The sequence below is a fragment of the Panthera uncia genome, assembly GCF_023721935.1.
Source record: "Panthera uncia isolate 11264 chromosome C1 unlocalized genomic scaffold, Puncia_PCG_1.0 HiC_scaffold_4, whole genome shotgun sequence".
NCBI classification, from domain to species: domain Eukaryota; kingdom Metazoa; phylum Chordata; class Mammalia; order Carnivora; family Felidae; genus Panthera; species Panthera uncia.
In genome coordinates this window covers 57,377,431-57,401,570 of record NW_026057585.1, presented here as the reverse complement: position 1 = coordinate 57,401,570, position 24,140 = coordinate 57,377,431, and the positions used below count along the sequence as shown (strand labels likewise).

The 24,140-nt window shown below is 42.3% G+C and overlaps 1 protein-coding gene across 7 annotated transcripts in view; it reads left to right on the top strand.

Moving 5' to 3' along the window:
* FGGY (FGGY carbohydrate kinase domain containing) overlaps window positions 1–24,140 on the top strand; it is a 419,663-nt gene that overhangs the window by 57,474 nt on the left and 338,049 nt on the right. For all 7 annotated transcript variants that reach the window (XM_049617075.1, XM_049617074.1, XM_049617072.1 and 4 more), the window contains one exon: window positions 11,846–11,934. In XM_049617075.1, coding sequence (XP_049473032.1) covers window positions 11,846–11,934 — 89 coding nt within the window. The remainder of the gene's footprint in view (window positions 1–11,845; window positions 11,935–24,140) is intronic.

The window sequence follows — 24,140 nt, the reverse complement described above, 5'->3', positions numbered from 1 at the left end:
CTCTTTCCACCTCTCCCTTGGTGGGTGTGTGACTCAGAGGCGGTGACATCACCCATGACTTCATTCGCCCAGAGGAGAGACAGTGTGCAGACCGAGAGCAGGCTCTGGCTTCTGCCCTTCCTTCTCCATGGTGTGTCTCGTCGGGGACATTGCCATGGTCCTGCTGTTGTTTTCCACACATCTTTTTCATTTTTCTTTTTGTTCTGGCTTTCTCATTGTATTCATTTCTCATGTGTTCCCATGTGTTTACTTCATTCCATCTCCCCTCTCTGTCCTTTTGCTTCTGTCTTTATTTTTTTTTTCCTTCCTCTTCTACTTAATCTTTCCTGGTTTTTTTTTTTCTTGTTCATCTTCTCTTTTGCCTTCATCTTCCTTCCTTCCTTCCTTCCTTCCTTCCTTCCTTCCTTCCTTCCTTCCTTCCTTTTCTTGTGCTTTCTCCTGCTCTGTCTCAGAAATGGCAAAGTGGTCCTCTTGTCTCCTCTCTCCTCCAGACTTCCCACATGGCGTTCTGTCCTAATCTTTCTAAAACTGTATTCACAAACCACCCCCACCCAGGACTGATGGTAGCTCCCATTCTCCCCTGACCTGAGTGTGTAATACAAATTCAGATTTCTTTTTACTGTACTTCAACATACATCACTCAGGCTAAACTTCTCAGGATTCCTTTTCCATGGCCAGGGATATATATATAGCTGATGCTTCTCCTGAACTTTTCTCAGCCAGTTGTGCTGGCTGGACCACCGTCCTCCCCCATCTCCCGTGATCTTTGCCTTCCCTCCACACTGAGGTCAGACACTCCTCCCACATAACACCTTTCCCTTGGCTGCTTGCCCACAGCCGTCTCTTTCTATCATGACTATGCAGCATCCTTAGTTTGTAACAGGCATTGTCAAACTTGAATTATTCTATACTATTTATACACCTGCTGAGGGTTCACATGCAGACCCTTTGCTTCACCTACTCAATAAGCAATGTGAGGATCAGATCCAGCATACGCCTGACTTTTCATGCAGGGTCCTAGCACACCTGACCACAAACCAGGGCTGATGGACAGATTGTAGCATGGCCAATAAATACTTCATTTGAGAAATAATTATCTCATGTGCACTGTAGGGATACAGCTGAGTAAACAATAGGCCTCCCCTTAAAGGAGCAAATAGTCTTGTTGGAGAGACAGGCTCCCACATAATTTGAGAAGAGTAAGGAATGTAGAAGAAACAAATAGTTACTGGGGATGTGCCAGGATGAGCACATTAATATGTATAAACTCACGGAGTTGAATCCTACTGACAGTACTAGAGTTAAACATTGCTGTAGATGAACATGAGACCCATAGATATTAGGTGACTCTTGGCCAGAAGTAACACAAGTTTTGGTAGAAGAACCAAAGTTTGAACCAAGATGTGTCAGTCCCTGAAGTTCCTGCTCCTTACTGAAGATGGATACGGGTCGTGCTGTTGACATTCTAATAATGAGAACAGTCATTTAGGAAGTACTTACTATGTGCCAGATGCTTTAAGCACTTCACAGACATTGGCTCATTTGTTCCCTCATCAAGTTTATGGTGGAGGTGGTGTTACTGTTCACTCTAATTATTATGGGACAAGGGAGTGGAAGTGAAGAGTATTTAGCTTTCCCAAAGCCCCATGGCTATGAAGTATTAGAGCCAGGATCTGCACCCCTGCTGTCTGGCTTGTGGGAAGAGGCGGCAGAATGTTCAGGGGCACCTCCGTGTAGAACAGCATATTGCAATTTTTAGAACTGCCAATGCATCAGTCCATTTGGAGAATCAGGGGTGGTGGGGGTGCTGAGAGGTGAAGGTGTTGAGAGGTGAGGCTAAAGAGGGAGCTGGATCCGGGTCACAAAATCAGAGAGTGTCCAGGGCCCTCTCCAACAACCCTTCACCAAAGATGCAAGAGATGTTCTTTGGAAGGGATGTTTTCTGTGGTGTTGAGCTATTCAGCATCCACTATAAGAAAGAGGCTATGAAGTTGTGCTCTTTTTCTACTAGTTGAGTTGTGAAGGGATTTCTCTGTTGTGGACCTCGTCTGTGCCCTGTAGGAAATGACAGTGGCACTCTGTAACAGGAAGGATATATATGACCGAATAAAGCCCAAAGAAATGCCAAATGGAATGGTAAAGCACACTGCCCTTTATGGTTTGGGGATAGGTAAAGTTTGGGTTGAAGGAAATTTGGGGAAGAAAGAGGAGGGGGCATTCCTGTCAGCCAGCCTGGACCTGTTACCAGCTTGTCCTCAGGTGTCCTGGTGCACTGGACTTTTGACGGAGCGCTGTTCCGGTCTCAGCCCCCTTTCCAATGATGCTTGGCAGCCATTCAACATGGTGTTGCACTGACCCAGGAGTCCAAGCCAGGAAGTGAATGAATCCATTTTCCAATTAAAATGAAACTTCTCCAAAGACCTGCTCACCCCAAGAAGAGAAATTTATCTTCCTGGCATTCTGGCTTGGCTAGAATGTCTCTGCTCCTAAGTCGGATGGTGAAAAGCCATTAACTTGAATGAGGAAAGAGAAACTGGGACAGTTCTTATTCACAACCTCATTCATTTATCCATTCATTCCTTTTTCCCATTTCCACAAACTCCTATTTAGTTTGTGCATCTCTGCTCATGTATTTTTTCATCCATTCTGCTAACGTTATTCATCATCCATGTATCAGATACTATCCTAGGACCTAGGAATAGAGAGATTGAAAAAAACATAGTCCCCCTCCCTTCCCCCTTAGAGCTTTCAGTGTAGTGAGGGAGACAAACACATGAATGGATAGGATGGGAAGAGCCATGATAGGCATATTCACAGGGTACTAAGAGGGCATAGCCTGGGAGCACCTTACTCAGCTTCGGGGAATCAGAAGATTTTGCGGAGTGGATACTATCTGAGTTGAGTCCTAAATGATGAGTCCATGTTGGCCAGGTTGAAGAGGGGTGGGTATTCCAGATAGGCTACACTATGAATGAAGATATAATGGTAAGAAAAAGCACAGTATATGTGGGTGATTCTAATATAGTATCTCAGAGTGATCAGAGATGAAGCTGGTAAGACGTGGGTTGTATATGCCATGTTAATGAATTTATTTTTAACTCCAAAGGTAGTAGAAAACTTTGAAGGACACAAGTATATTAGATTGAAAGCTCCCTGTCGGTGGTAGCTCTTATTGTTTGCTCCTTTCCTAGCATTGGGCACAGTACTTGACATGTAGACGATACCATATAAATACTTATTGAATGAATGAATGAATATGTTATTTATATAGTTAAATGTACATGTTAAATAGGCTATTCTTTTTTTTATTAAAAATTTTTATTTTACAGAGAGCATGAGTGGGGGAGAGGGACAGAGGGAGAAAGAGAATTTTTTTTTTTAATGTTTGTTTATTTTTGAAAGAGAGAGACAGCGTGAGGCAGGGAGAATCAGGGAGAAAGGGAGACACAGAATCTGAAGCAGCCTCCAGGCTCCAAGCTATCAGCACAGAGCCTGACATGGGGCTCGAACTCAACTGCAATTCATGACCTGAGCCGAAGTCTGATGCTTAGCCAACTGAGCCACCCAGGTGCCCCATGAAAGAGAGAGAGTCATAAGCAGCCTCCGTGCTTAGCGCGGAGCCAGGTGTGGGGCTCAATCCCACAACCCTGAGGTCATGACCTGAGCTGAAATCAAAAGTTGGGTGCTCAACTGACTGAGTCACCCAGGTGCCCCATACATAGACTATTGTATTCTAATTGGCTGTGTAGGTGGTGGAATTGAAAGGGGGTAGGATTTGAAAGCATTAGGGTGGAAACAAACCACCTCAAAATTTAATGGAGGATAAAACTAACCATTTATTTACTCCATAATTATGCAGGTTGCTGATTTGGGATGAGCTAAGATAAATGATTTTTCTGGTCTCGACTCTTGATTCAAGAGTAGAGTAGATTTCTGGGGTAGGGTTTCCTGATCTTGGCTTTGCTCAGCTCTTCAGCATGGCTGGAGCCTTGGCACAGGTGGTTCAAGTAGGAGAAGTTCCCTCTTACTCAGCCTTTTTGATCTACTGAGGTCTTCAACTGAGTGGATGAGGCCACATTGGGGAGGGCAATCTGCTTTACTCAGTTGACCGGTTCCAATGTTAATTTCGTCCGGAAACACCCTCTCAGATACACTCAAAATAATGTTTGGCCAAATGTCCTTGTGTTCTCTCGTTGTCCAGCAGGCCGGGCTGAGCTGCCTCACCTGGCAGCAGTATATTCCAAGAAGACAAAAGCAAGGTGTTTTGAAGCCCATGTTCAGAAGTAGCCCAGTGGCACCTTTGCTCCATTCCAGTGGTCAAAGCAAATTGTAAGGCAAGACCAAGTGAAGTGGTGTAGAAACAGATTCACCTCGTGATGAGAAGAGCTGCAGGGCTATATTGCAAAGGGCATTAATACAGGGAAGGGAAGAATTGTGGCAACTTCTAGAGTATGCCATAGGTATGATAGCAGTAATCTGGGCAATGGAGTGTGATGGACTGAAAAAGGATAATGATGATACGAGGTAGTCTGATGGTTAATTTTATGTGTCCACTTGACTGGGCATCAAAGTGCCCAGACATTTGGTAAAACATTATTTTGAATGAATGGTGTTCCTTTTTTTTTTTGTTCCTTTTGGTTGGGGTGTGTGTGTGTATAAATAAATAAATATATCCTTTTGGTTCTCTTTGTCTGGAGAACCCTAATACTAATAAGAGGTGGAGACCTCATCATGAATTAATTGGGAGTTTAAATGATATGGATGATTGGATGTATGCAATGAGAGAGAAGGAGAAGTGGAAGATGCCCATTTGGGTAAGTGTATCAACTGACAAATCAAGGGGGAGGAAAACATTTTGGGAAAAATAACAGATTCTTTCTTGCACATGTTGCATTAGAGGTGCAATGGAACATCCAGAAGCCATGTCTCAGAGGAGAGCATGGGGTTTGAGATTTGGCAAATCAGTCATTCAATTTGTAAGTTAGTTGGAATGGTAGGAGTAATTGAGATTGCCCAGGCAGCATGTGAGTAGTAAGAAGAGCATTTGGGTGAGGGAGGAACTCTGGGGAGTATCCACGCTTAAAGGGCAACTAAGGAAAAGGTACTCAAGATGGAAAAGCAACGAGGTGGTCATGAAGGGATCCAGGAGAATGAGGTATTAGGCAAGGCTTCCTCACCTCTTCACTTGTCCAGATCTTCTGCTTTCTTTCATGTCTCTTCCAACACCTTCTTACCCATTCCAAAGCCTTCTCTTCATATTAGGACTCCCTCCTTCGCTCCCTCCTGTAGACAATACCACCCACAAGGAATTGTGTTCTCTATCACCGTAGCGTCTCTCCTCCTGGTGCTTTTGCATTTTATGAATGCTTTAGGGAGGTGGGCACCTGAGCTAGCACTGGGCTGGTCATTAGAGATCTCCATTTTAGTTTGTCTTACACTTATCTGTGTGTGACCTTAGGACAGTGTGCTCCCTTTCTGGGTTTTAGTTTCTCAACTTTCAAGGTGAGGTTGATAATTTCTTGCCTTCCCTGCCCTGCAGAATTATACAGAGCATATGAGATCATGCATGTCAGAGTGTTTTCAAAAACATGGAACTCTGTGGCAGTAATTAGAATGAAACTTGTCGACTTCTCAGGCACTCTACATTATTTCATTTGTTTCTCACAACATGTTTGGAGATAGATGCTAGTAATACGGCACTTGGGGAAACTGGGACTTAGAGAATTAATTTGCCTAAAGCTACACAGCTGGGAAGTGGCGAGGCCAATAATCACACTCAGGTCTGCCTGATGTTCTTAGAGCCCATATTCCACAGCCTTGTCTTCCTAATGCGTGTGGTGGTGTCACATCCCTGGCAAAGTCAGCTTTACTAAATATGATCAGTTTTCATGAAAATGAGAATGTTTTTTAATGGTTGGGAAATCAACACTAGTGTGGGTTGTTAAGTTTGCCTTTTTGTACAGTAGTTGAGCCTTAGGAGAGATGGTGGGGGAGGATGCATATAAATCTAGTTCTTAAGAATGAAATAGTTGAAATTATACAATGGATTTATTTTGTTTCACAAGTAAATTCTCTGATGGTACAGTTAAATAAATCCTTCTCTAATGGGGACAGTCCGGCCAATTCAGACTTTCGTTCCTTGGGTTTCGTTCTCAGTAGTGGCACAGATACTTAGTCTACTTGACCTCTAGGCTTCCGCTCAAATCTCTTCCCCATGAAGCTTTTCTGGCAACCCTAACCCCAAAGCCTTTTCCCTCCTCTGAGCCTTGTCTGTGATTACTCATTAGAGGCAAATATATGGCCACACACAAAATATTATGATAAAGTTATGAGGCTGACTCACCAAACCTGGGTATCAGGCTCATTACGTTATTGTCATACATCATCTTATTAATTACCTTTTCCTTTGCGCACATCTTCCTCTAGCTCTGCTCTAATTTTCTTTTGAAAGGTCTTGATTTGAAATTTCTTTATACCTTCTGAAACTTTTTGCATTTCTTTTTTCCATGTATGAGCTGGCTTTTGCCCTCTGAGAGTTTGTCATTTTGAGGTGGATTTAGGCATGTGTATATATAACTGGGCTACGACGAGGGACTGGAGGGATTCGCTGAAAGGGTGACACTTGAGTTGCATATGGATCAAAAGTAGAAATTTGGTTGTGGGAGAAGGTGGGGAAGTCAATCAAAGTAGAGGCCTGGAAATGGAGAGGAGCATAATGCATTTGGGCAAAGTGAAGGCAATGAGGTGAGTACCGGGTAGAGCATGCTAGGAGATGAGCCCAGAAGGATTCATCATCATAATGGCCAGGTTGGAGCCAGGGTGTTGAGTGTCCTGAGAGCCATGCCAAGGAGTTCAGTGTGATTCGAGGCCAGGAGGAGCTGTCGGACCATTTTAAACAAGGGAATGTAATGGTAAGTTTTCGGTTTTTAGCAAGATGCCTCTAGTAGCACAAACATCTCAGCATATCTGCCTGTCTGACTTGAAATAGGTCCGGTGTTTGGTCTTTTTCTTTGTGGACGGGAGGTTGAAACACACAATTGTTTCATTCATTCTGGGAGGTTTCTGGCTGGGGATTATGACCCACTCCATGTTTTCAGCATCACTTTTCTCTTACGAATGACACTGAGGATTACATTTTCTCTTTCTTCTCTGGCCTATCAGCCTGTGCCCTAATTTGGAGTCGTGAAGGTAGAAGGAGGATAAGATGTTGCTTTCTCATGGGTAGTTATGCTAGAAAACAACATCATGAGTGCTTGGGCTCTTCAGGAAGGATCATTTACTGGGTGGGGAATCTTCAGAAGGTAGAAAGAAATTTCAAATCAAGACCTTTCAAAAGAAAATTAGAGCAGAGCTAGAGGAAGATGTGTGCAATGGAAAAGGTAATTAATAAGACGATGTATGACAATAATGTAATGAGCCTGATACCCAGGTTTGGTGAGTCAGCCTCATATCTTTATCATAAAAAGGGGAATCTCCCTTTTTGTTTTTTTGTTTTTTTGTTTTTTTTCCACTGCACACAGCAGATAGCCTAGACAGAATCCTTGTGCAATTAACAACAAAATACTTTTGAGTTGCTCATCTCTACCTTCTCATGCCGCTTCTAGGCCCTGATGTCTCCTGACATACGCTGAGGGACCTGCTTTGTGTCCCCTATTAGTTCTTTCAACATCGAGCATCCAGGGGATACCTCGCTGCCTCCCTGGACATCACAGAGAGAGGGCATGGGAGAAATTCCCATCTCTATGCCCTGAGGCTGTCAGGGCGGCTGCTGCCTAGCTCTGAATCTTGGATGTATGGCTCTGCCTCCACCCTCTGCTGAGCCCCGCCACTGTGTACGCTTTGAGTTGTAACTTCCCCCCAAGAAATGCTGTGGTTTCATGAAGTTATAGGTGATTAAAAAAAGGAAAAAGTTGTTCTCTTTGGTTGCTTTCACGCCTGGGGGATTGCTGAGCTCAAAAGGATCGTTATTGGAACGCAGAAGCCTTTAGGGCCAAGTCCTATACCCCAGATCACAGCTGATTTCTTTTCTTTCTTGAAAAGACTCATTTTTGTTAGTTGCTTGGTAACTGGAGGATAGGCTGAACTCGTTCAGCACAGAGAGCTTTGAGTGTGAACTGGCTTCAGCTGTCACATGATGAGATAGGGCTGAAGTTGGTATGTGTTGAGGGCCTGCTCTGTGCTCTCTGTTTCTGGTACACCATCTGTGCGTGGAAGGTGTTACTAGGAAGTTAAGTGAGCTGCTTGGGATTGGAAGTGACCTCTCTGAAAATTTTTATTTTTTTAATGTTTATTTTTGAGGGGGGGGAGGGGCAGAGAGTTGGGGGCACAGAGGATCTATCTGCTGATGGCGCAAAGCCCGATGCGGGGCTTGAACTCCTGAACTGGGAGATCATGACCTGAGCCAAAGTCAGTTGCTTAACTGATTGAGCCACCCAGGCACCCTTGAAAAATTTTAAATTGTGTACAGAAATGTGTTGGAAAGGGCTTTTGTTTTTTTCTTCTGTAAAGAATGGCTATAGCTTCCATTATGAATCTCCCCAAAGGCCAAACCCCACATCTCTGATGGGTCTGGGAGCCTCAGAGTGGTGACTGTGACATAGTAGAAGAAAGGAGCACTCAGTTTAGAGCTAGAAGTCCCATGTCACTTTGGCGTAAGTCCTGTCTGAAACTGTTTGTACATCCTTAGTATGAGACTGCCGTATATTCGCCTACACACCTCTGAACCGCCCTGAGAATCACATGAGATGAGGCATGCGGGGGCTGTTTGTGAGCTGTGGACAAATATAGGAGTGCAATCACGGTGTCTTCATGCAGGCCCAATGGTTACAAAAATAGAAGTAATTCAGTAAGATTGAGGCCCTCAGCTGGGACCATGTACTGGAGAGTGGGATGGAAAGAGAGATTTTCCCACAGAACTGGATTAAAAATCCATCCATGGGGCTACATGCTCTTGGCCCATCTGGCATTTGATGACAAAGCACTTGTGAATCATGTAGCTCAACATAAAAACAGCATGAGATCGTCACAGATAGTCTGCCAGCATCTCAAAGTAAGAGATCAGGCTTTAGGAGACATTCCCTCTCATCCTGGCAAACTCTGCCCTCTTCTCTTTGTTGTTGTTGTTGTTTAAATTTATTTATTTTGAGAGAGAGAGAGAGAGAGAGAGTGAGGCAGACAATCTCAAGCAGGCTCTGCCCTGTCAGCACAGAGCCCAACGCTGGGTTCCATCTCACCAACTGTGAGATCGTGCCCTGAGCCGAAATCAAGAGTTGGACCCTTAACCGACTGAGCCACCCAGGTGCCCTTGCCTTCTGTTTTCTGGCTAATCTCCAGACTGCTTTTGTAGAGGAAGCGGGGACTGCTGGTCTCTGTTCCTCCAAGACCATGCCTATTCTTAAGGATACCTCATACCTCTAATTAGATGCTTCTGGCTTCTCATCCTATAGAGAGAGGTTGGACTGGGGTCTGTGGCTTTGGTAGATGAAGCTGGCATGGTTTAGAGAAGAAATGATGTTCCCTGGCTGCCTCATGCCTCCTGCCTCCTGCCTGCAGCGTCTCTTTTTTTGGCAAGAAGCTTCAAGTTCTCTTGGAGACATTTGCTTGGGTCCCATTGTCCACACTGGATGTCCCTGTGGCTCCAGGCTGAAAGCTCTCATTATGCAGAGTCTTTAATGACCGTATACGAGATCTAACAGAAGCAGTTGTTTTTGGAGTTTAGGAACATTGTTCGGCTTTGGCTTGAAGCACTGGGTGTTGCTGCCGTGGTTTAGTGGTTCATTTCTGGTGACTGGCCTTGGATTTCTGGAGCCCATAGAAGGAGGCTGCGTTTTCTCTTTCTCCCTAGAAACTGATCACTGAAACCACAAAGCACATGGAAAGAGATTTTGGGGACTGCCCCGAAGGCATCCAAGTCGTTTGACTCACACAGTTTCAGACTACCATTTTCTGACTGTGACCTATCAGGGTATGAAGATACTACTAAGGCACAGCGGTGTTAGGCACATTCGGTCAGCTTTAAGTTTCACTTTGTTTACTGTTAACGTGTATGGGCATTCAAAGAGCTTAGCCCTTCCTAAATGTAAGCTTTCACCCCAGTGCTTTGGAATTTAAAACAAATAGACAACAACAGTAATAGGAAATTGGCTTCATGCTGCCATTTACATCTGAATCCTTTTGATGTTACTGTCATTTTAATGCGACCCTGTACCTGGGATTATACTCAGTTTCTCTGTTGTGCACAGATAGTCCATATAGTAGTGATAGGGAAGGAGAAGTAGGAACTCAGAGAATTTGAGGGCAAAGGTAGATAAAGGCCAGTAATATGTCTGTAAAGTAGTCGTAATAATACTCAGAACTTTCCCTCATTCTAAGGAGATAACGCATGCGGAATCCACTTCTAAACTCTGAAGCATTACTCACATGACAGAGATTGGAAGGTAAAAATGAGCAGTTTGTCTAGTTGTTCAACAAATATTTATTGAGCGTCCACTGTGTGTCACCCTCTAGCGGACAGTGGAATACATCTCTTTGGGAACTTCTTCATCGTGGTCCCCTGGTTCCCCCAAGAGCCCTGTATGCTTATGATACATTCCTTTTAGTTGTAGCCACTTGGGAAGGAAATAATTGAAACCAGGACTTGGAGAGTTGCCTGGATGGTAGGAAACCTTTCTTGCTACCGCTTCTGTCTGCTTTACTCTTCTCTTTGTGAAGTTCTGCTTCTCTAGGTACTTGGCAGAAAAGGGCCACTTCAAGTTTCCAAGTTTATCTCCCCTCCAGTTCTATTCATAGGCAGAAGTGAAATGACTCCGTTTGGATCCTGAGTCTAAATTCATGGGAGAAGGAATCTGATTGGCTCAGTTAGGTCACATGTCCATCCCTGGTCCAGTTAAGTGTGTAATAAGCAGATTGGAAGCAGGTGGTTTCTACCTCATAGCTAACTGTCCAGTCCTAGATAGGGGGAGGAGAGGATAAGGTTGTGGGATATATTATAGCGCATGAAAGGGACTAGGCTCTTTGACATTGTAGAGCTTATAATCTGGTGGGAAAGAAAGATAGCATGCAAATAATTGTGGGATGGTATGGGTTGTAGGAGAGTCAGACCCACCCTGAGTAGGAGATCCTGGAAGGCTTCTCCAAGGAAGGGTGGATAGGGTTAACCAAAGGGGCAGGCGACTTGGGTCCTGGGAAGCCACAGGGGGGTAGTTGAGGAATTCCAGACAGAAGTGGCAGAGGAAAGAAAAAGCCCAGTGGCAAGAAAAATTCTGACCACATTGGCACTGTGGAAGAGACTGGAAGAAACAAATGTTGAGGTATCTTGTAAGAATACCTTGGTTCTGTGCCATTCTCATTGGCTTAGACTGGAAGTTCTTTGAAGGCAGGGACCAACTTTTTTATTACCTTTGGAACCTGTTGGTGTGGGGAGAATTTTACATGGCAGGACACATTCTCTTCCATGGGGTAGTTTCTTAGGGTGGTTTTCTTCCCAACTTAAAACTGTTCAGCTTTGAAATCTTACTGGATGCCTTGAAGTGTATCCTGTGGCCCTTAATGAGGAAGATAGATTGCATACCCCCACAGAGTGTGCATCTTCTCCCTCTGGGTTGGCCAAGGGGATAAAAGGGAGATGATGGCCATTTGGGGAAGGATCAATAATTGCCAATTTTTCTTTCCTTTATAGGTACTAGTTTTCTACCATCCCTGCCCCCTGGCCCCCAGCCCCTTAACAGATGTTTTCTTGGACATTGTTGGCTATGCTTGTGTTTTGAAAAATTTGAAACATTATTGAAAGAGGGGTGGGGTAGAAAAAAAGCCCATAATTGATTCTAGTATGTATTTAATTTGGCAGAACTTAAGAGAGACTTGCTGGGATAAGGCGGGACATTTCTTTGATCTCCCAGACTTCTTATCGTGGAAGGCAACAGGTGTCACAGCACGGTATGTTAATTACAAGTTGGATTTTATTTGCGCTCATCCATTCTCGGGTGTCTGTATATATATTGCTTTCTTAACTCGCTTTGACTGGACGTACTATTTGTACATCTGCATGTGATTTTACATACTTGAAACATCTTGAATCCATCTTCCACGTCCACTGCACATGCCCAAACACCATTGTTCCCATGCAGCCTGGAATGTTGGTATCCAAGGTGAAGACCATTCATTAAAATTGGACACATTTGAAGGAGACATGAACAGTTCGTCATGAAATGTGACTGTTTTTCTAAAGGTACTTTTTACATGGTGAATAAAAGAAAAATATTTTTTTTGGCTCCTAAAATGAAGGCAAGAGATCTGTTTTTCAAGGAAGTTGATTTTAACTGGATAGCCCCTAAAATTGAGGCAAAAGATATGTTTTTCAAGGAAGCTGATTTTAACTGGATGGGTGTGTTGCTTTTTATAGTAATATACCTGAATCACTGCAGAATGTAGAGGTCTGTATGTTGAAGTCACAATATTTTTCGGTAAATTCTGAATATTATAAATAAGTATGTGCTACATGGCAGAGACAATTTAAAAAATAGTGTAAAGTAGCAGCCTGCTGTAATTAACAGTGTGTGTGTGTGTGTGTGTGTGTGTGTGTGTGTGTGTGTATTTAACAGAGACAGGTTGGACATGAAATCACAAAGTATGCAAGTCTATTGTCATCCTGGCCTCAGATTTCAGGAGATACATACGGAGGGGCAGTAGGGCAGGGTCGGGGATGGGTTTTCTTACCTTGAAAATAATTTAGATAATTTATGTTCAACAAATCTGTGAGGAAGGGGATCATTCCCCGAGGACAGATAAACTATGTATATATATTGTGTGTGTGTGTGTCTATATTATATATATATATTATATATATACATATATATATACACTATATATATTATATATACTATATAATATAGTGTATATATTATATTTATATTATATATATACTATATAAGCTATATATAGATAAATATATACTAAATATATATAGATAAATCTGTATGTACTAAATATATATAGATAAATATATACTGAATATATATAGATAAATATATATATACTGTATATATATATACTAAATATATATAGATACATATATATATACTATATAACTATATATAGATAAACTATATCTATATCTATATATCTATATCTATATATTTAGGGAGAGGCAGGTGTTGAATCTTAAAGTTAGCTCCTTCAGGGAAGGCTAATCGTCCCCATTTTCTTTTTTATTCAAAGTCAAGAGAAGCTGGGACTACGAGTGCCATTTTCGTGTGCTCTTCCTGTCTAGCTCACTTTGTATGATTTAGAACTTTTCTTATAGAGAGTTGATAAGAGTTCAGCATTAGGGGCTTCCAGAAAGGAGATAGTAGAGGACATGTTTCGCAGGCACATCATTCTTCATCCTTTGCACACCTCAGGTACTTAACCCTGTCTGGGGGAGCAGGCTCTTGGGGGTTGGTGTGAACTTTACCCCCAGAAGGCACAATTGAGTCACTGTTACACTGCAGTCACCAGCGGGGATGTCAGTGTGTGGATTTTAAGATCTCATCTGGGGCATTCCTCTTTTGGTGTGACATTAATTGTCAGAAGTTATTTCTGGAAGGACCTTTCTTCAGGCTTTTTTCCTACCTTTGTGCAGTAGTGAAAGAATTATCTCCATCATTTTAGCCAAATGGACCTATTAGTTAAAAGAGTGCTAATAGTGGGGGTGTTGGAAATACCCCATTGGCCTGCAAAATTTGGGGACTCAAAAATAGAACTACGCATAGAGGAGAACCTTGCTGTCCTCTTTTTCCTTGAGTGTTATTCAACCCAGGGCATTGACTTCTTCCCTGGTTCTTTTTGATGGTGCTGGATAGTCTACACTCCCTTTCCTGGTCTCTGATGCCATATTTAAGACCCCAAGGAGAGGACTTCTTGAAGCTGACTCTGGCTCAGATTTAGATGACATGCATACCCACTGTGGAGTCACAGTGTGATGTGTGGTTCTACATTCTGCCAGACAGGAGTTGTGTGACCTTGGGCGTGTCCTTTCCTTCTTTGAACCATACTCTCCTTATGTTTAACATGGGGATCAGGATACCTACCTTGAAAACTTGTTGAGAGGATCCTGTTAAAGCAGTCTTTCCGAACTAGCCTGAGTATAGGAATCAGCTGAATCATTTTTCCAAAGCACAGTTCCCCAGGGCTTCCAGTTTTAAGCATATCTCACCTGGGATGCCTGGGAATTTATATGTTTTTGTTTTTTTTTTTAATTTTTTTTTTCAACGTTTTTTATTTATTTTTGGGACAGAGAGAGACAGAGCATGAATGGGGGAGGGGCAGAGAGAGAGGGAGACACAGAATCGGAAACAGGCTCCAGGCTCCGAGCCATCAGCCCAGAGCCTGACGCGGGGCTCGAACTCACGGACCGCGAGACCGTGACCTGGCTGAAGTCGGACGCTTAACCGACTGCGCCACCCAGGCGCCCCGGGAATTTATATGTTAAACAAGTGCCCCAGGTGGTTATATATGATTAGGTAATTTTGGACAACAATGCTTAACAGAATATACATGAAAGTGATAGATGACACTAAGGTGCTTCACACCTGTGAGGGATTGAAAGTATTAAAAACAGTTAAAGGACTTGGTAAATTTCAAATGGAGAACTTCTTGGCCCATCAGAATGTTCTCGGGGGCTTCTGTCCCCACCCACAACAGTCTGAAACCCTCAGGAAGCAGAAAGGTTAATGCTCAGAAATGATTTGTTGGCTGTCCAGTTATCCCTGCCATTTTTTAAAAATTGACTGTGACACCCATGAGTCATTCTCTTTTAATTACTACAAATTTGCAATTCTCACTTCCTCCCCCACCCTTGCCCCGTACTTATGAGTACCTTCAGAGATCTCCTGTCCAGTTTCCCTCTCCTAGAGCAGGGTCTGTGGACCTTGGGCACCAGGGATTGACTTTCTCTTGTGAGGTGGTTGCCCTGCCCCTGGAACCCCTGTTTCTTACATCTATCTCTCCTGTTCATTCCTGAGTCTCTCAGCTCCTCCTCCCTTCTCTGTTTCAGCCTGTGCACTATTAGGATGAATCAAGTAAGCCCTCTGAGCTCTCTCGATTGTAGAATTGGGACAGTGACAACAGTCCATGGGATTATTGTTTGGGCTAAGGTCACAGAAAAACTTCCAGTGCAGTGCTGAGAAATGTTTTGAAGGAATTAGCTATTTTATTTAGTTCCCTTTCTCTATCGATTTTGGCAGGAAGTCTTTGCATTAAGTGTCTGGCATAGTGGAAAGAGGGAAATCCTTGTAGTCAGGCTGACCTGGGTTCAGTGTCTCCACTGTGTACTGTCTGCAAGAACGTGGAGTGAATTGTTCCCCCCACTGAGCCTCCGGTCCTCATCCGGATGTGTCGTCTTAGGATTATTGGGGGAGTTAGAGGTACTGTGCACAACATGTGTGGTACGCAGTATTTCAACACTGCATGGTTCTTTTAATGGAAAAATCCCCATCCTCTGTCCCCTCTTCTCGAATAAGGAAGATGAAGGTCTGGGTTTGAATGTGCCAATGCCAGAAAACTTTGGGGAGTGAAACATGAACTTGGCATCCTCTGGGCCAAGGAGAGGTTCAGATTTGGTGTTTATTTGGCTCTTAATGTGATTGTTCTGGGAGACTTTGGGGAAATGAGTGCCAGAAAGACCAGAGCGTATTTTTTTTTCTTTCTTTCTTTTTATTATTCTAGTGGAGCCAAGGCTAAAAAGTGATCAGATTTCACCTTGTCTTAAAGCTTTCAGACTTGTTTTTGGCAGTGACGCTGTGTAATAAGTCCTCCCCCTCCTCCTCCTCTTCCCCTATCAGATTTTGTCCTCCCCTTTCTGCCCTCCTGCCTTTAGTTATTGTTCTCACCCCCCTAAATGTGGTAGCAACTCTTGTTTATCTGGGTCACTGAGAAAATCACCACCTGGCTTGGGATTAATTTGTAACTCAGCTCCATCATATGAATGCAAATACTGATAGCTGTTTTTGTTAGTAATAATAATGCTATCATTATCATTTTCAGGTGCCTTCTCTCTGTGCTAGGCATATTAACAAATGTGAACCCCATTAGTCCTCATGACCCTTAGTTAAAGCAGATGGTGTTCGCACCATTTTGCAGTTGAAAAACTGAAGCCAGATGCTTTAGTAATTTGCCCCATTCTAACCCATGAGTGGGTAACTATCCAGAATTTTGGTGATATGAGAAATGGGAAGTCAGAAATTTGAACAATGTAATTTTTTATAATCGGACAAAAACATATTCACATATGTAAATCTTCCCTCTAAAGAGATTTGAGCCACCTGGGTGGCTCAGTTGGTTAATCATCTGACTCTTGATTTCAGCTCAGGCCATGATCTCACTCATGAATTGGAGCTTGGGATTCTCTCTCTCCCTCTCTCTCTCCCCCTTCCTGACTCATGCTCTTTCTCTCTCTCTGTCAAAAATAAATAAACTTTAAAGAAGTCACCGTGCACAGCCCACATTTAAGGAGTAGGGAGTTATGCTTCACCTCCTTGAGGGCAGAGTATCTACAAACATTATTTTGAGTCATTCTGTATGTGAGATGTGTCTATTTTCAATTCACTTGTTTTTATTTCTTTGGACTGAGAGAAATTAACGGTCAGGCTCTTTAAGTACAAGAGACACATTGGTAAGTTTGCCTTAGAATTTACATGTTAGAATTTCTGAGACTTTTCGGGGCGCCTGGGTGGCTCAGTCGGTTAAGCGTCTGACTTCGGCTCAGGTCATGATCTCACGGTCCGTGAGTTTGAGCCCCACATCGGGCTCTGTGCTGACAGCTCGGAGCCTGGAGCCTGCTTCGGATTCTGTGTCTCCCTCTCTCTCTGACCCTCCCCCATTCATGCTCTGTCTCTCTCTGTCTCAAAAATAAACATTAAAAAAAACAAAAACAAACAAACAAAAAAAAGAATTTCTGAGACTTTTCAATGGCATATGAGAAAAGAGGGCTGATGGCTAAAATCTCAGGTTGGTTTTCCCCTTAGCTTTCATTGTGTGAAATGTTTATTTCCCTTCTCTTTCCTCTCTGCTGCAGTGTATAGTTCTGTGTAAGTTGTCCATAAATATTCTGTCTTCTAGTTTATAGAGGTGAATTTATGATTTTGAGAAACTATATTCCCTTTTAAAATAACAATTATTTTCCCGATTTGCATGGTTCTCCGTTTTGAGTTTGTAGGAGATATTGTACTGTTAATTTTTTAATGGTTATTTACTGATCTGTCAAGAGAAGATTATGGTCAGATTGATTATCGATCCCGATCTGTAGTCATTTTCCAGATATAATTTCAAGGGTTTCAAAAATAGTATCATTATTTAGACTTTACGGTGTGTTTTTTAATTGTAAATCTACTTTGTACGATTTACTTTTCATATATTATTCTATCTTCTATATCAATAAATACTATCTGAAAACATATTTTTGATACCTGTATTATATTCTGTCCTATGTCGGTATAATGTCTGTGTCAGTTTTGCCAAGTTTTGGGGATTAAAATGGTGTCTTATTTTAATTTTTGGCTGTTAAATGCAGTTAATTTTTCATATATATTTCAACCACTGGTTTTATTAATTATGTCAGTGGCAGTTATTAATTATGTCTATTAGTATTACGTATGTCAGTTGCTCATATTGGATTTTGGTGTTTTCTTAAATACTGGTGAGAACTCTATGTCATTGATCAAAAGCATTAAATTTTTGTTTTGGTATTTTTCCCTACATATTATTTTTGAAAAAAAAAAAAACAAACAACCAAAAAGTTGAGGGAATGGTATACTGAACACCCTATCTTTACCTACATTCCTCAACATTTTGTTCCATTTGTATCTCTTGCTCTGTCTCTAATGTGTTTATTTTGCTGAGCCATTTGTAAATGAATTGTAGACATCATCTGCTTCCTCCTCAATTATGCCGTGTGATCACATAAGAGACCTGACAGTCTCCTATGTAACCACACTGCCATTATTTCACTTAGGACAATTAACATTAATCTTCATTATTTGAATTCCTAACAGGTATCCCTGTTGTTAAGGGTTCAAAGAGTAACTCACTCTTGGTTGCCACTGGGGTTCTGACTCATAGACACTACATGAAAAGCGTATTAGCTAAGTGAAGAATGAAAACCTACCTCATTATTTTAGAAAATGACACTTTAACCTCTAATATGTAGAGCTTCTGGCATAGTGGATGGAAAATGCAGCCCAGAAGTGCGACTGAACCAGCATCTTCATGTTCAGGTGTATGTGTACATATATGGGGGGAGGAAGACCGGATATGTCCAACAGAGCTCAAGTAATAGAGTCAGCAAGATGGATGTAGACCCTGAATGTTCAGGTGTGCTTACCTGAAGCCAAAGCATGCTAGTTGCACCTGGGCATAGAAAGGGAAGGAGTGCATTTGATGTTGTTCTATGCATGACTCATCACCTATCTTTCACACAGTCACCCTTAAAACATGGCTTAATATATTCCAGTCTGTCACCAATCAGATGAGCCCTTGCCCCTTTGGAGGAAATTAAGTAAAGGGGATGAGGTGCAAAATCAGCTGTGGTTCTTCTGGTGCTGCTCTGAGTGGAGCCAGCAGGCTGGGTGGCAGCCGCCTCCTCCCTGGGGGCTGAGACAGCAGCTTGGTGGGAAGAAGGCAGAAACTTCTGCTATTGTATCTGCCTCTGGTAACATACCTGCAGTTCACATCCCTTCCATAGTACTTCACTTCCTGATTGCCTTTTGCAGTTGCATATATAAGACTTGATTTTTAAAAAATAAACCAACAAACAGCTTTGTTGAGATGTAATTCACACGTTATGTAAGTCACTAAAAACAGGTCAGTGCTTTTGATAGATTACATTATTAATTTTTGTGAATTGTAGTAAAGAATATATATAGCAGAAAACTTACCATTTTAACCATTTTGAAGAGTACAGTTCACTAGCGATAATTACATTCATGGTATTGAAGAACCATTACCACTGTTCATTTTCAAAACTTACCCATCTCCCCAAACAGAAAACTCCATAGCCTTTAAACCATAACTCCCCATACCTCCCTTCCCCCAGCTCCTGGTTACCTCTAATCTGCTTTCTGTCTCTATGAATTTGTTTATTCTAGATACCTCATGTAAGTAGGGTCATACAGCATTTGTTCTTTTGTGGCTGGCTTATTTTACTTAGCATTATGTTTTCAAGATTCATCCATGTTGGGGCACCTGAGTGGCTCAGTCGGTTAAGTGTCTGACTCTTCATCTTGGCTCAGGTCCTGATCTCACGGTTTATGAGATTGAGCCCTGTGTCGGGCTCTGTGCTGACAGTGAGGAGCCCACTTGGGATTCTTTCTCTCCCTCTCTCTCTCTGCCCCTCCCCTGATTACTCGTGTGTGTGTGCTTTCTCTCTCAATATAAATAAACTTAAAAAAAAAAAAGATGCATCCATGTTGTAGCCTGTGTCGTAATTTCCTTTTTATGGCTAAATGATACTGCATTGTAGGCATATACTGCATTTTGCTTTTCCATTCATCTTTTGATGGACCCAAGATGAGCAGTTGGGTTGTTTCTTCCTTTTGGCTATTGTGAATAATGCAATCAACATTGAAGTATGAGTATCTGTTTGAGTCTCTGCATTCATTTCTTGTGGGAATATACCTAGGAGTAAAATTTCTGGGTCAGATGGTTATTCTGCATGTAGCTTTCTGAGGAACTGCCAGATTTCTCCATTTTCCATTCCACCAGTAATGTATGAGGATGCTCATTTTTCTACCTCTTCACCAACACTTCATTTCCTTCTTAATTTCTTTTTTTTATTATAGCTATCCTTATAACTATAGACTCTCATTGTGATTTAAGACTTGATTTTTTTAATGTTAGAAATCTGAATGAAAGTAAAATTGATTGAACCTAGATCATGGTAGAGGTAACATTTTTTGACCAGACCTTGGTTGAAACTGGATAAGGATTCTCTAGAAGTATCATAAAATTAAAGAGTTCTGGGGAAAAAAGATCACACTTGTTCTTGACGTGATGAATGCTAAGGCTCTTTGACTAGCATTGTTTTAGTGTTGTATTGAAGGACGAGTTCCAGAACAATGTTTCTAGGTTCTAGGAAGAACAATTCCATCATCCTCTCACATCAACTGCTCTTTTCTTTTCTTTTCTTTTCTTCTTTTTTTCTTTAGTGTATCTAATAGGGCTGAGAAATGGCCTGTAAGTATTAGCTTTACTTTATCCTTATTTTTGGGAAAGAAGAGTGTTTTCACTCTCTACAGAAAAAAAATATGGTATTTATCTCTTCACGGATAAATAATAGAAATAATAGAAAATTCACACACACACACACACACACACACACAAAACAGTTGCTTAAATGCATAAGGGGTTCATTCTCTTCTGTAAATAAATGGAGACATATGGAGTCTTAGGCTACTGTGTCAGCCTGTGAAGTCATCAAAGACACTAGCTCTTTTGATATTTTTACTTCACTTCCATTAGCCCTGATTTCCATTCTCAAGGTCACCCCATGGTCCAAGTTGGCTGCTGGAGTCTCTGTTGTCCAGTCTACATTCCTTCTATCAGGAAGAAGGAAGACAGGGGTGTGTAAAAAGAACATGCCACATACCTGAGTTAGCCTTCTTTAAACAACATTTGTAGAAGATCTACATAATACTTCTGTTTGTATATCATTGGCCAGCCCTCAGGATTATGGTCATGCCTAGCAGAATGGAGCCTGGATGGACTAGGCTTGGAGCTGGACACATTGCTACCTGAATGACATTGGGTTTCTCTTACTACTAAAGCAAAAAGGGGGAATTAATATTGGGCAGGTAAAAAGATAATCACAGAATTGTAGTTTCTCAGTAAATTACATTACCTATATCCCAGATACCAATTTATAATCCATCTATGATAGTGATCAGGAGGAGGGGGAGGATGGTAGTAGTCATGGGGGAGGTGATATGTGGTTTGAAGCAACTGTGGCTCATAGTTTCCTTCATTCAGTCATTCATTTATTCCTTGCATATATATTAATAGAGCTCCTAAGAAAATACGATCTGTCTAATCTAGCACCGGGTAGGTACATATTTGTTTGAACTATTCAAATACACGTAAAGCCTGGGGCCACATAATTCTTAACCCGAAGCTTTGCTCTCTCATTCATCAGCTGGGTGAATTTGGGCAAGCCAATTAATCCCTCTCAATCTCAGTTTCCTCTTAGGGTTGAAGGAGGACAAAAAGTACCTCGGTTTGCTTCATGGAGAAAGGGAAACAGCACGAGGAAAACCTCTAGCCGGTACTTGCCACACAGAAGTGCACAAAAAGTGCTACTTCCGTTTTCTTTCTCTTCAGTTCTTGTTATTTTTATTTTAAAATTTTAAGGTGGACCTAAATTCTTTTTAAATAGCTTATGCATGGGGTGGGGAGGATGGGCCAGGTAGCAACCAGATAACCTGTTTGACAGCCTGTCTGCCCCATTTGGGGGTTTTGTCTTGGCTTCCTGTGATGTGGTCAAAAGGTTTAGCATGTCGTGGAGTGTGACGGTCAGCAAAGGTCTCAGCTATTCTGGGCAGAAAGAAATGGGTAGTTGTTGAGAGACCGTAGGCAGGTCAGTATCTAGAGGCCAAAAGTCCAGGTAGGCAGGAGAGAATGGAATATTCCGGGTCCGTCAGGGGGCAGGAGAAGGCCTTTCATCTGTGCTTATCAGAGGTGCCAGAGTTGAGACACAGATCCTCCATGAGTGGGAGTCCTATGGATGCCCTACGCTGATGCTTTACTCTGGGATCGCTGACTATCTTTTGCTCTTTATCTGGTAGGTTGAGACTGTGCCAAAGAATGAGTTTCTTCCTTCACTTTTTACCAATAAAGCAAATGTGGCAGAAAAGGTTAAGAATGTGCACGTTTGTCCTTTGGAACAAAGGAGGTAAAAATGTGTGACCTTGGGTGGGTGGGGTGTCTAGGTGGGTCAGGTTAGGCTTCCAGCTCTTAATTTCAGCTCAGGTCTTGATGTCACGTTTCATGAGATCGAGCCCCAAGTCAGGCTTTGTGCTGACAGCATGAAGTCTGCTTGGGATTCTCTTTTCCTCTCTGCCCCTCCCCTACACACACACACTCTCTCTCTCTCTCTCTCTCTCTCTCTCTCTCTTTTAAAATAAACATTGAAAAAATCAAAACTTATAAAAAAATATATGACCTCGGGTGGTTATGCTGTCCGTGCACCCTTCGTTAAGAACTGCTGGTCTGAATTTGTTCAGTGTCTATGAACTTTTTTTCAGCTGTCTGCTGCATACATCTAGACATGAATTTTGTATGCCTGAAAGATGATAGCCAGTATGACTGTGATTTTCCAAGCGAGCAGCAATATAGCATTTCCTTTACCTAACGCTCTTCACTAAGACCTTGCATCACTTTGAGAATATAATCCCCTCTGCTCTTTCTGGTGTGGTGAAGTAGAAGGACCTCTGAATATGATTCCTATTTGCAAATAGTGTGATGGTCTGTTCTGTGCTGGAAATGGCTTGAAACTATGAAAGTGTTAAACAGAGATCTCATTTTCCAGGTGACATGACTGAATCCCAGCGGGGTCTCACTCTGCGGGGGTGAAACCAGTGGCTGCAGTAGTGGTTAGGTTTTGAAGGGACATCCCCATATTACACCTTGTTTTGGGGTCCTTGCTCTGACCTGAGAAGGTGTCTCAGAATGGACAGGGCACTGTGGTCTTTGTGGACTCGGATGTTTGTTTCCTATGTAGGGTGTCTGCCTCGGTTGGACTGCTCTTCTGTGAACTCTGTTATTGAGTATATTGGACCTGTGTGATTCTGGGGACCTAGTTTCAGCCACTGATGAAAGGAGTAAGATTCATTCCTGGATCCCATGCTACTGTAAAGCCTTGCCAGTGTTCAGGACCTACATCATAAGATACACGTGGTGGCATGGTTGGAAGGCTAGTGCCTGGTGGAACCAGGTGACCTTGGACTTCCTGGCACTCCATTTCTTCATCCGTAAAAATGGTGGTTGGATTAGGCGATCCCTTTAGCCCTCCTGGGACTAAAGTTCTCAGTCTGTGAGAGGTAATGGTTTTGACCAAAGTCTCTCTTTGGATTCTTTCTTAAAACTCATTCTTTTGTAAAGAGTACCGTTAAACTCTACCATTAAAATTCAACCCTTTGGGCTGGAATTTGGTGTCAAAATGCTGTATCTTTTTCTTCGTTTCTTCACCTTTCTTTAGTTTCTTTTTTATGTATAACGGGTTTTTTCTTGTTTTCTTCATTTTCCTTTCTTCCTCTCTCTGAATTATTGTCAAGGGCCTTTGAAGAGAATTCTTAAATGTTATTAAGAAATTGCAGTCAGGGAGCCCTTTGTTCCCAAGCCATTTAGAAGATTGCTTTTCCTTTTGTTAAATACAAAAAATTGTCAACCTGTGTCTTTAAAATGTGCCAAAAACCGCATTCACCAATAAAAAGTGTCAGCTCTCATTATTGCCCAGATATTATTCTTTTCAAAAGCTGAGCGCTCTCCCCAGGCTTTCTAAACAACCTTCGGCTCATTCATCTTCCTGGTTTCGTTACATTTTGAACTTCTCTGGGTCTATATAGGGTGGCAGCCTGTCTTTTAAAAATTAATGGGTTCCAAATGCCATTCAGACCTATTTCCGCCTCAACCTCTCGCTCCCTCTCCAGCCCTGCCTGTTAGGAGTCTTATATTCTGTGTAAATATTGAGTTGGAGATAGTTCCTAAAGAGGTGTTTGGACTTTTAATTAACACTGACAGCCTGTGTGCTTGGGATTTTGCTCTGCTGTCTCCATGGAAAAGTCAGGCAGGTCAGTGTGGAGAGGGGAGGGAGCCTCCACAGTGGCTATGTTCCTGGCGGCCGGCCCCAGAGACACTGAACTCTGAGCCAACCATGAAGTCATTTTGAATTTAAGGAGTCTTGCTAATCCAAGGCAATGTGTCTTAATTTGACAAAGTAAAGGCTGCCCGATAAGCAACCTTAACTACAAGTTCTGTGAAACTGGGGGTGTTTGTAAGTTTAGATTGTGCTAGAGAAATGTGGTGATGTGGAAGAATGGGCTCATTTTCTTCTGTTTACTCCTTTTCCCACCCCATCCCCCCTCTCCTCTCCTCTCTCTCTCTCTCTCTCTCTCTCT